General features: G+C 46.3%; 1 protein-coding gene across 1 annotated transcript in view; it reads left to right on the top strand.

The window, feature by feature from the left end:
* PDZD2 (PDZ domain containing 2) overlaps positions 1-12,856 on the top strand; it is a 216,701-nt gene that overhangs the window by 135,911 nt on the left and 67,934 nt on the right. The window contains exons 3-5 of the mRNA XM_040630519.1: positions 655-797; positions 3,714-3,846; positions 10,128-10,283. Of these exons, the coding sequence (XP_040486453.1) occupies positions 655-797; positions 3,714-3,846; positions 10,128-10,283 (432 nt within the window). The remainder of the gene's footprint in view (positions 1-654; positions 798-3,713; positions 3,847-10,127; positions 10,284-12,856) is intronic.

The raw sequence follows: 12,856 nt of genomic DNA, 5'->3' as shown, positions 1-12,856 counted from the left end.
TAATCTTAATGACAAACCTGAAAGTGTTACTAATTATCCCCACTTTAGAGGCCAGGAAACTGAGGGTTTTAGGCATAAGGACTTTCTTAAGTACTAAGCGGCAGAGCTGGGCTCAAATTAGTTGAAGTCTCTGAGCACCAAGACCTATCTTTGCCTTCCTTTCATCTTCCTTTATTAATTAGGAACCCAGACACAGCCCGTGTTTACACACACAGCGGTATCCGGGTATCAGGCAGAAGAAGCTTTACTTAACAGAATCCTGGTCAGGAAATTGGATAATCACTCTTGCCGTCCAATATTATAGCCACTCACCATAGGTAGCTATTTAATTTAATTAAAAACTAAATGTAATAAAATATTTAGCATCTCAGTTGCCACTACCCACATTTCAAGCACTCAATAGCCGCCTGTGGCTAGTAGCTCCATGTTGGATTGTGCAGATATAGAACATTTCCATCATCATAGAACGTTCTATTAGACAGGACTGGCAGCTAGAGACTCTGATCCAGCACACAGAGCTTTTTCTTCTGTGGTCATCTGCAATACCTGTTGACAACGGATGAGTATTTGGCTTGACCTGACAGTTCCACTCTCCTGGGTCAATGCCATGTGTCTGTCCATATACTTCACAGTGTGCTCACTTTTTCTTCCAAGGAGGAAGTTGGCCGGATATGGAAGATGGAGCTGCTTAAAGAATCGGATGGGCTGGGAATTCAGGTTAGTGGAGGCCGAGGATCAAAGCGCTCACCTCACGCTATCGTTGTCACTCAAGTGAAGGAAGGAGGTGCCGCTCACAGGTGACTAGATAACTCTCCCTTTTTCTCTGCCTCCTTATCCTCTCCCTTCCCTTCCTCCGGGTGTAGGACTCTTCCATTTGGTCAAAGCCCTGGTAATTAGAGTTCATAAAGATTTTGCTGGAGCTTGGAAGAAAATCAGGCATGAGCAGTTCCAGTTCAACACCCCTCTGGGCACAGGAAGTGGCTAATTGCTGGAGAGAGTGCAGGCCCCTCCCAATCCAAATGGGAGGGCAGATTTCTTTCTAGTCTGTTTTGAGTTTCCAGTGATTGTTACTTATCCTGACTTTCGGGATACTGGTAATATGTGGTCCCCCACTGAGACTGTGCGATGCCACAGAACACCGCATGCCTGACATCCTAACCCCGGTAGGATTGTGGCGAATGACTTGGGAAAGTAATTGATTTTAAATGTGACCATAGTTCCTGCGCTGTGTCAGTTCTCTCAGGATTCTACACACACTTATATGTGTGTGTCCTGTAGATGCCAAGGGGAAAAAAGTAAATGTGAATTTTTTTCCTTGTGACCCGAACGATTCATACTTCAAAACTTCTTTTTTAATCTGAACTATCATCTTAAGTAGGAAGAAGCACAGTGCTTAGGCAGAGCATGAACAAAGAAGTCCATTTGAAGTTACAAGGATCTAACTATCCCAAAATACACGGCCTGCTTTTGCCTTGCTAGCTGATTGCCTCCATGTATACAGGGTGTCTACTATTGGCAAGGCACGCTGGGCTGTGTACACATGTTGCGTGCCCATGCGTATACAGTAGGTGTATAAAGGTAGAGTTTCATGGATGAGGGAGGTAAATCTAGTTGGGGATTTGGTGTTCAGTCCAGGTACCCTGGTTGTAAGGGGAATAGGGAAAACCTGAGTGATGTTGGCCTGCCCCAGACGGAGAGGGCTTTGAAAAATATATCTCATGAAGTGGAGTTGAAGGAGCCAGAGGTAAAGATTGGAAGACTAAGGAGAGGACAAGGGTACAAACTATCAACGTGTGTCATGTCCCAGTTCTAGTCTCAGAGTAAGATGCCAACAACTAGAGATGAGAATAACCCCGCTTGTCCGTTTTCTGGGCGGCGGTCATTATGGAAGAATTACGAGCTTAGTGTTTATCCTGCGGTATGCCTTGAGGAACTCCCATCAGATAGCCACTTTCCCATTAATCCTAGGTCTTAGGTTCTAGCATGTCTTTGGAAAGTTGGCAATTAGGAAATTCCTGTGCCCAGAGATAAACTTATGTAGAACGGTTCTTGTCTGTTTTCTATGTGAGCTGTTTCTAGTGGGTTTCACCGTTTTCTCTTCACGTTTAGCCTGGAGTTGTGTGCATGTCTCTCTCTGCTTCTGGAGTATGTAATTCACATGTGGGGCATTCTAGTTAATAACAGGAGATGAGACAGATGGAATTGAAGCGGGAGATAAGAAAAGGGATGGGGGTAGGGATGGTGTTGAATAAATTCAAGGACACCGGTCAGAACTTTGTGTTCTTTTTTTCTCCTGAATCCCTCTCCTTCTCGGTAGCCCACCCAGACACCTCCTTGAGGTTCCAGTTCTCTGTGGGCTTCCTATTCCCTTTCTCTTTCCAACTAGCAGGGTTCTTAGCATTTCTCTGCTTTAGGGATTTTTGAAGGACAGAAATCAGAGGCTGTCAGAAGTGTCTGGTGCCACCTGTCTTCTGTGAAAGCCTAAATTCATGGAAAAGATTATGATGCATGCCCTGGAGGCTTGAGAAAAAAAAGTAGTGAGGGAGGGAAGCATGGAGAGAAGCTGGTTGACTTGCTAAAAGAAAGCAAGGTGGGAAGAGTCAGCATGTTAGAAAGTTGGGTGAATCTAGGTATATTAGGGACAGGCAGGTCCCACAGTAGCACCTTGGGTGTTGATGGAAAGCCTTCAGAGGGGATGGTGGAACCCTAGGCTTAGGGCCCATCCCCCTCACCAGATTTCCTAGTCCATATTTAGTAATGGAGATGAAAACCCTCTGGCTTCTTTGGGATCATGAGAGACCAGACCACTGGAGGTTCAAGTGGAACCCCTAGGACTGTTGATCCGTCGTGACTGAAGGCGCGTGCACAATGCTCTGGCACAGTGTGCCACCCCAGACCCTCAACCCACACTAGGGCAGGCAGCCCCAGCCCAGTGGGAAGGAAGCTCTAAGTCAGCTGTAATTTACTTTGGAGGAAATAAAGAAACAACAAATCTGTAGACCAGGTCTGAAACCTGCAACAGCAGGAGATTGGTCAGTCAGTTCGATTTTGTATTCATCCTTCTGATGAAGCTTGGCTGTAGGATGGAAATGGTACTGAGAGACTTTACCCTCAAGGTCCTATAACTCTGCATGTGTGTTGGGAGTCGGGCCGGGGGCGGGGGGGAGGGGTATAAGCACATGTAGTGTAGTGTCCCAGGTGCCACAGAGGAAATCTGGCCAGGGCCATGTCACCTGAAAAGATAGAGGACAGCAGGTTAGAGAAGGCTTTCTGTTGAGCTTAAGATAACTTTGTTTGGGGTTCTTAGTTCAGCGACTCAGCTGACAACTTAGCTGTGAGGGCAGGATGGCAGTAGGATTGAGAACAGAATGACTGGACTATGCAAAAACCTTGGGGTCTTGGTTCCTCTATCATTGTCTCCCCATGGCTGGGAGGCATTTCGTTAAGGTTGATGCAGGATATGGTGGTAACTTAAGAACTTGCTTGCTACCAGGCGACTGTGTGAAATCATGGAGCTTTCCTAAGTGGGTATCAGGAGCCAGCCAGACCAAAGGATAAATCCCAGCCCAAACCGTCGCTGGCCATCTCTACTTTTTCCTTAGCCTGATTTTAACTGTGCCATCTCATGACCCTCCCCAGCTCCAGGAAAATGTCCCTTCTCAAGCCCAGAATATCTTGACAAGGGATTTTTTTTCCCATCTCCATTTCCTCAGGGACGGCAGACTGTCCTTAGGAGACGAGCTGCTGGTAATCAATGGTCACTTACTGGTGGGGCTGTCCCATGAGGAAGCAGTGGCCATCCTCCGCTCTGCCACTGGAATGGTTCAGCTGGTGGTAGCCAGCAAGGTAGGTGGTTTGTTTCTGTTTCCGGTTTTTAACATTTTTAATATGGTGGCGAATTTGGATTTGAGCCCTCCCCGTGCCACACACACTCACACAAACACTTGCATGTTTACTGGAGCCATTTAAATGGCTGTGATTCTACAGGGCAAGTCCATGAGGGCGGCCTTTAGCTGAAATATTTAGTAGATGGAAGAGTAGTAATAGGACTGAGGAAAGGGGAGGCGTGGTAGGGTGGACAGAAGAACAAGGTAAAAAGAGTAGCACCTCTCCCAGAGAGAAGCTGAAGAGGAGACCTGGATATCCACTGGACAGCAGGGATGAAGGAGAGGTGTGGAGTGGCACCTCTCCGAGGTCCCAAAGGAAGAAAGGTTCAGGGCTGATTCTGACTCATGGCCTCACAGAGCATTGGCCCTGTGAATCCTGTTTGTCCAGCCACCCTTCCCCTCTTTTTCCTCAGTTTTCCTGATGAGACAGTGAGGCCGAGCTCCCATGACGGGCTTGCATCTCACAGAGGCCTAGATGCTGTCTGCAGCACCAGGACCCTGGCTCTTGATACACAGCATGGCTGTCCCCTCCCTCTGGCTGTCCACTCTTTGTCACGAGGGCTCAGGCTGGTGCTGCTTGTACCCCCATCCTTGGAGTGTGTTAAAATAGTACCGATGTCCTGGGCCCCCAGCATCCACTTTGTCCCTGGTATCACCAGCCTTAGCGCCCTGGATAAAGGCTGCAGGCCTCCACAGCAGTGTGACCAGAAAGAGGAGGACCTGAGCCCTCTTGCTTCTGCTCCATGGTCCCATCTGCTGTTGATAAGACAGGAAAGCGCCCACAGGACTTAGGCGCTAGTGCAGGGGAGCCACTGGGCTTCGTTCTTGTCCATGGAAGCAGGGATGCGAAGCCACCCCAGTCCTCAACCCTTCTCAACAATACACTCTTGCCAGTAGGGCTAATTCTTTCCTTATTATTCCTATTATTTTTTTGAACCTAACATCCATACAGTTTTTCTGTATTTTCCCTCTTATATTACAAGATGTATTACCTATTTGGGGAGTATTTAATAATTAGAATATTTTGAACTATCTGGAAAATCTGTTTTCCTCTTTTTACACCTCTCACCCCAATCCCTTAACCCAGACTCTCAGGCTTCCGACAAGAGCACAGAGCCTTGGCACAGACTTAGGATTAAGGGTTGGCACTGAGGCCCCGGAGGCAGGGTTGAGACAGTCTCCATCCACAGGCTTCCTCTCCCCTCTCAGAGATACCACGGGGCACCCTGGTGTCTCCTCACTAGGGACAGAAAGGAGAGCAGAGCAAGGATGTTCCCTCTCAGTGTGTTGAATTCCACAAGAGGGAAATGCGGCAAGGGGAAGACGAGCTAGTCCCCTTTCAGCCAGAGGTGATGGGGTTTGAGAAGCACCGTCGGGTCTCAAACACTCACAGGCACTGAGTCCTGTGTTTGCACAGCCCACCTCCAGACAGTCTGTGGCTCAACAATGCGGGGGTTCCTGCACAAGCATTATACCGTGGCCACCAAACCTTTATTTCTATGCTGACTTTTCTCATCTGCTCTCATCTCATCGGAAAATGGGAAAGAGAAAACCTCTTCTAGGTCAAGCTGTTATCCACAAACACATGAACACAAAGAGATCATAAAATAAAAACAAAAAAGGTCCACTCTTCACTTTCTTACACCATACAAAAAAATAAATTCAAAAATGGATGAAAGACCTTAATCTGAGACTGGAAACCATCAAAATCTTAGAGGAGGACACAGGCAGCAACCTCTTTGACCTCAGCCATAGCAACTTCTTACTAGACACGTCACCACAGGCAAGGAGAACAAAAGCAAAATGAACTATTGGGACTTCATTGAGATAAAAATCTTCTTCACAGCAAAGGAAACAATCAGAAAACTAAAAGGTAGCCTACAGAATGGGAGAAGATATTTGCAAATGACATATCTGATAAAGGGTTAGTATACAAAATCTACAAAGAACTTACCAAACTCAACACCCAAAAAACAAACAACCTAGTTAAGAAATGGGCAGAAGACATGAATAGACACTTTTACAAAGAAGACATACAGATGGCCAACAGACACATGAAAAGATGCTCAACATCACTCATCATCAGGGAAACACAAATCAAGACCACAATGAGATACCACCTCACACCTGTCAGTTTGGCTAAAATAACAACACAGGAAAGAACAGATGCTGGCGAGGATGAGAGAAAAGGGAACTTTTCTTATACTGTTGGTGGGAATGCAAACTGGTGCAGCCACTCTGGAAAACAATATGGAGGGTCCTTAAAATGTTAAAAGTAGAACTAACCTACAATCCAGTAATTGCACTGCTAGGTATTTACCCAAAGGATACAAATGTACAGATTTGAAGGGATACGTGCACCCCAATGTTTATAGCAGTATCATCAACAATAGCCAAACTATGGAGAGAGCCCAAATGTCCATCAACCGATGAATGGATAAAGAAAATGTGGTGTGTACACACACACACACACACACACACACAGTGGAATATTACTCAGCCATCAGAAAGAATGAAATATTGCCATTTGTAATGACAAGGATAGAGCTAGAATGTATTATGCTAAGTGAAATAAGTCGGTCAGAGAAAGACAAATACTATGCAGTCTCATATGTGGAATTTAAGAAAGAAAATAGATGAACATATGGGAAGGAGAAAAAGAGAAAAAAGGAGAGAGGAAACAAGCCATAAAATACTCAATAATAGAGAACAAACTCCCGGCTGACCGCGGGAGGTGGGTGGGGGACGGGCTAAGTGGAGGATGGGTATGAAGGAGGGCACTTGCTATGACGAGCACTGGGTGTTGTGTGTAAGTGATGAATCACTGCATTCCACTCCAGAAACCAATATTGCACTGTAATATTGTACTACCTAAAATTTACATAATAAAAAGTACACTTATGGGTAAGCATAATTAAGGAGCATACAAGGGAGTTTCCTGGATGATGCCTGACCTGTGGTCTCACTCACTGACTCGAAGACAGGATACTAACATGTACAGGCACACACTGGGTGCCGGGTGCTTTTTCCCTCTGATCTCACTTAATTCTTCAAATCCCATGAGAGAGGTATTAGTTCTTTTTATTCAAAAGATGAAGTTAAAATCGAAGTGGCTGATTAGTTTACCCAGTGGTCACACAAGCAGTGGGGGGCAAAAACAGGTTTCATCGTGGGTCCATAAGACTTCACAGTTTCATGCTTCTTCCTGTGCACCAAGCTGCCCGCTAGGCAAATAAGATATAAAGGACTCGGAGCCAATGGGTTTAGAGAAAGGTAATGTGTTCCTGCTGGAGGCTTTGACTTTAGGGACACTCACTGGGTCTTTGTAGGGCTGAGAAGCGGTCTGGGGCCCCAGAATGGGTGTTCTCGCTGTCAATCTATTGCTCTTGGCCATCTGTCCTGAACGACAGGCCTGAAGATGCTGCAGACGTCAGAGGAGTGAGACCTCTCATTTCTTCCCATAGGTTCCGTTTACACCTAGGCAGTCCGTTGCTATAGCAGCTGCCCAGGTTTTGTTCCTAAACTCACTCCCCACCCTCCATGATGCCCGTCCACATCGGAGAGAAGTCCGTCTTTCCACAACTCTTGGCCTCTGTGCCTCTTCATTATCCAACAAGAGCAAGTGATCCAGAGTCTTTGTTACGTCTTTACATTTGAAGAGAGGAAGGGAGGAAAAAAGAGCTTTTGATTTGCTGAATAAAAAGAATAATAAAAATGTAAAATGTAGAAAATAGTCACTTTGCCACCAAATTTAGGGCATCATTTTGAAAATACAGCTGTTACTTTCCTTGATACAGGATGTCCCATGTCTCCATACAGATACGTTGTTTGCATGTACATACGAGCCTAGAAAGTTGCTGTCGAAGAATGAAGTCAGATTCTCCCAGTGTGTTTTGATATTTCTGGAAGCACATGCATATCCATACAGATTTCTCTCTCTTTAGCACTTTTTATTAACAAGTAATATGCATTTATTACGTCTAATGTAGAAAACCTAGAAGAAAAGGAAAATAACATTTTCATTACACCGTCAGTCGTTCTATCCATTACCTGGTCTGTCCCTCCAGGCGTGTATTTTTAACGGATGTGAGCCCGGGAGCCCAGAACGCCCCTGGAGGCAGAGTCCGCTGGACGGCAGAGCCAGCGCAGCCTTTCAAAGCTGCGTGTCTTGAGCAAGTTGCTGCCTTTTTTTTAAACCTCGGTTTTCTCACCTGCACGGTGAGAATCAGTAACTCCTTCATGGAATGTCCGGAGGGTTAAGTGACATGTAGAGAGCCCGGACACTGCAGCTGGTCAGAGGAGTGAGACCTAGAAGCACTTGGAGAAACGTTCGCCTTTGTGGTTGTCACATGCCACTACAGCCAGTTTATTGTGACATCCATTATGAAAATGCTAATACCAGGGGCGCCTGGGTGGCACAGCGGTTAAGCGTCTGCCTTCGGCTCAGGGCGTGATCCCAGAGTTCTAGGATCGAGCCCCACGTCAGGCTCTTTCTCTATGAGCCTGCTTCTTCCTCTCCCACTCCCCCTGCTTGTGTTCCCTCTCTCGCTGGCTGTCTCTCTCTCTGTCAAATAAATAAATAAAATCTTCAAAAAAGAAAATGCTAATACCGTCTCTCACCTGCTTTTTCGTTAAGTAGCATGCCGTAAGCATCTCTCTGCCTCAGAAAGTGCATTTCTGTAGCACCATTTTTAATGACCATGGAGTCTTCTATCCTGTAGCTGTTGTGCCATTTACTCACCAGTTGGGACCTTCATCTTTTTTAAAAACTCTTTTCCGTTATCGGTCTAGCACAGTTAACCTCACACAAGAGGGCTGAACTCGCTTTTTGCTTCATGGCTTTTTCCTTCCCCGAGGTAAGGTCTAACTGTACAGTATTCACCATGACCGACCTGACATGAACGAGCTTCATGTGCCTCCAAGGTGGGACGTGTGTCAAGCTAGTAACAAACGCCACTGTCACCAGGCGCCAACTCACGGATAGTCTGTAATACCCCTTGTTTAAGATGGGTGTCTTCTGTTATTCTCCTTTCTGTCAAGCCCCAAGGAATATGGTGATCAAAACTTTCCACAGGCTTCCTTCCTTGTAGAAGTGGCTGGTGGGGGAGAAGGGAGGACACATTTCTCTCTTTTCTGGCCTCAGATCAGCCGCAGCCCTGGTCCCTGGCCTCCTGTGCTGTGGCTTCTCCCCAGAGAGTTCTCGGTGGCTGCGTGTGCCTCCTCTGCCTGTGGGATTGTCACATGGCCTCAGTGACCTCGCCTGCCTCCCACTGACCCCGGTGGCCTTGTCTGTGCGTAGGAAGGAAGGGCTATGGAGGAGTCCTTGTTATAGTCTAATCTTAATGGAGTCTGATTCCATGTATTTTGTTGACCTTTAAAAATTGTTCAAGGGCTGCTTTCTTTGAAGAGACGTTATCAGTCTCCACTTGGGCGTCGTGATTCAATCAACAGTCTAATCTCTTTCTAGGGAACATATGCTAGTGAGATGAGCAGTGAGGGGGAGGAGCACACGGATATTAGAGCTGTGTGCTGGGCCTGCGGACACGTCGAGGAGGAGAAATGGCATTCAGCTTGAGGACGCTCAGATAAGCAGGAGAGATAGGTATAGTCAGACGTCCATGCGAGGCGATGAAGGAAACAGTAAAGGACATTCTGGAAGAAGGGAAAGGCAAACGGGATGCCTCCTGGAAAGGTCCAGGAAGGCTTGCAGGAGAGGGTGCCCAAGCTGAGCAGGAAGCTGAGCTCGCCGGGCAGAGGGAGCTGCTAGTAGGAAAGGGAGCAGGGCAAGGGAGAGCCTGGCGCATTGGAAGGTCAGTATGGCTGGGGTGGAAGGTGTGGGTGGAGGCGAGAATGGAAGGAGGTGTGTCTAGAGCGCCGGGCAGAGGCCACAGCTCTAAGATGCTGGCCTGCCCATGAGGGGGCTGAAACTGTACTTGAGCGCAAGGCAGGACGCTATCAAAGGATCTAAAGTTCAGGGAATTTGTGTTGCCTGGAGAACTAGCTGTCTAAGAAACAGATTTTTCAGGGGAAAAAAATTGGTTTGTGTTTAAATTGGGTCTACAGCCCTGACATGTGAGGTAACCTCGCCAACCTGGAAATGGGCAACATACATTCCCATATGGTCTTTGGGCTCAGAGCGTATAACCACTCCCAGCTGACACTGCTGGCTTTTCCTTGACCTTGACCCAGAACTGCTTGGTGCATGGGGTAATTCATGACTCTTCCGTTGTGTCCCCATAGGAAAACTCTGCCGAGGACCTCCTGAGGTTAACATCCAAGAGTCTGCCTGATCTGACCAGTTCAGTAGAGGACGTGTCCTCTTGGACCGACAACGAAGACCAGGAGGCAGACGGGGAAGAAGACGAAGGACCCGGCTCATCTTCGGTCCGGGGAGCAGTAAGTGCACCTCTGGTTGCCCCAGCTGCTCTGCTGGAACGATGTTCCCCCGAAGATGTTGATGGTAGGGTCAGAGATGCGAGCTTAAAATACTGGGATAGAGACCGGGATGGGAGGGGACCACAGGGCATTCATTTATTTATCTATTTTAGCGGGGGGGGGGGGGGTCAGGATCTTCCAGACAAATCTGTGAGGGTAATGATTTTCATTTAAGACAAAACATTGATACTGGAACTGAGGTGAGAGAGCCACTGTGTATTAAGTTCAGTGTGTCTATCAATTTCTAGGACATTTAGTAATTCATGTACGCACGAGGTTTTGATTGCTGCTTTTTGATGTAGTGTTTGAAAACGATTGGTTGTGAATTTAGACGGAGAGATTCTGCTGGCGAGTGGAATGTTACAATAACATAGAGCCCGTTCAGGCACGGTGGTGTGGATGTCTTACGGTTTTAAGGAAACCAGGACTCTCGCCGGGCTCGAGGCTCTTCCTCACACAGCCCGTGTGTTGCACACCCTCGTGGTCAGCTCTCACGTGCTGCCTGGCCCGCGGAGTCAGGGGTTGTAGTGTGCCTTCTTGTTTCCTCTTTGGATCCCAGATCTGACAGCTGTAGCATTTTTAATGTAAATTCTTGTTAGCTCTTCTTCCTATCCAACCAGCCATGGGGAGGGAACCCCCCTTCGGCCATTGGAGCCCCTTACTCTTTCCCACCAGCACTAAACCCAGGCAGCATGGGTAAGCGTTGGAAAATTCGTTGTGGTTATAATTAGGCCTCAGAAGACCAAGAAATGCATGTTTTATTACATTTACACAATATGCGATTTTATTTTCAGGAAGAAATAGGTGTTTTTCTCCTTTCTTTTTGATCGCTGGAGATCCAGGGCCACTGAGCATGGGTGTGCGGGTGTGGGCTACACAGTGCGCTACTCTGAGGGAAGCACCATTCGCATCATAAAAATCATAGGCTTTTGTATTTATTAGGCCAATTTTCTGAAAGATGGCAGTAAAGAGTTTTGCTCTAACAAAGTTGATATATCAGGACAATGTTCCAGTCAAGGAAGGGAGGCATCTTCAAGAACAGATACTTTTTTGTAATTTGCCCACAGGCATTGTATAAGCCCATTGTTGATCTGAAACACTTTTCTAGCTGTTTTTCCTTCAAAGGAGAACTTTCTCGGAATGCTAACCTCTAAAGCAAATAAACCAGAACTGAATAAATGAGGTTAAGGTGAACAGCTTAAAAACAACTGTGTAGTTATCCCCATCTCTGTGTATTTTGACACCATTCAGTGGCTGCCCTTACTATATGTTTATTTAGTAAGGGCAGAGACCGAACTAATTTTCGTGGCCCACACTGCTTCTCTGACTCCTGCTTACTTCTTGAACCAAACTTCTTACACCTTCTCACCAAGCTCATCATTACTCCTAAGCAACCACCACACCGCCCTTCCTGTAGCCCCTCAAGATGACTCCGTGTTTTTCTGCCACAGGACCTTTGCAAACGCTGTTCTCTCTCTCTCTCTCTCTGTCTCTCTCTCTCTGGAATCCTCTGCCTGAGTAAGATGACTCCTATTCATCTTTGGGATCCACTAGTGTTATTGCCTCAGAGAAAGTTTCCTGAATACACTCATGTATATTAAATCTCTTAGCCCTCACAGCATGACTGCGTGGCTATCCTGTGAACCGCTTGTCACATTTGAATTTGTGATTATTTGATTAAGATCTGTTTCTCCTGTCCAACTCTACACTCCATGAGGTAACGTGATGACTGGATTGGGTTCCCAGTGAATCCCTAGAGTTTAGCCACTACATCTGGTGCTGAGTTATAAATAACGAAATGAATTTAAAAACAAACAACAGAATGAGCATTCATTGAATGCTAATGAAAATGACATCCAAATCTAACTGGATTTATCCACCATAAAATTTATGGTTACTCCAAGTCCCACAACCGACCACAGCATGGCAGCCTCAAAGGGCCTGAGATATCACCTCACACCTGTCAGAATGGCTGAAATCAAAAACACAAGAAACAACAGATGTTGGCAAGGATGTGGAGAAAGGAGAACCCTCGTGCACTGTTGGTGGGAATGCAAACTGGTGCAGCCACTGTGGGAAACAGTATGGAGGTTCCTCCAAAGGTCAAAAATAGAAGTACTCTAGGATCCAGGAATGCCACTATGGGGTATTTACCCAAAGAACACAAAAACACTAATCCATAAACATATATGCACTGTTATGTTTATTGCAGCATTATTTACAATAGCCAGACTATGAAAGCAGCCGTCTGCAATGAAATGCAGCAGGTCGTCTTTCACTAGATTATCTTTTAGTTTTGTTGCCTGTTTCCTTTGCTGTACAGAAGATTTTATTTTGAGGTAGTCCCAATAGTTCATTTTTGCTTGTTTCCCTTGCCTCAGGAGACATGCCTAGAGAAATGTTGAGATGACTGATGTCAGAGAAATTACTGCCTGTGTTCTATTTCAGATTTTTATGGTTTCAGATCTCACCCTTAAGTCTTTAACCACAAATTGTGTGTGTGTGTGTGTGTGTGTGTGTGTGTGTGTGTGTGT

Source organism: Ursus maritimus, unplaced genomic scaffold (genome assembly GCF_017311325.1).
Source record: "Ursus maritimus isolate PB19 unplaced genomic scaffold, ASM1731132v1 scaffold_15, whole genome shotgun sequence".
NCBI lineage: Eukaryota > Metazoa > Chordata > Mammalia > Carnivora > Ursidae > Ursus > Ursus maritimus.
This window is presented reverse-complemented; position numbering and strand designations above follow the sequence as displayed.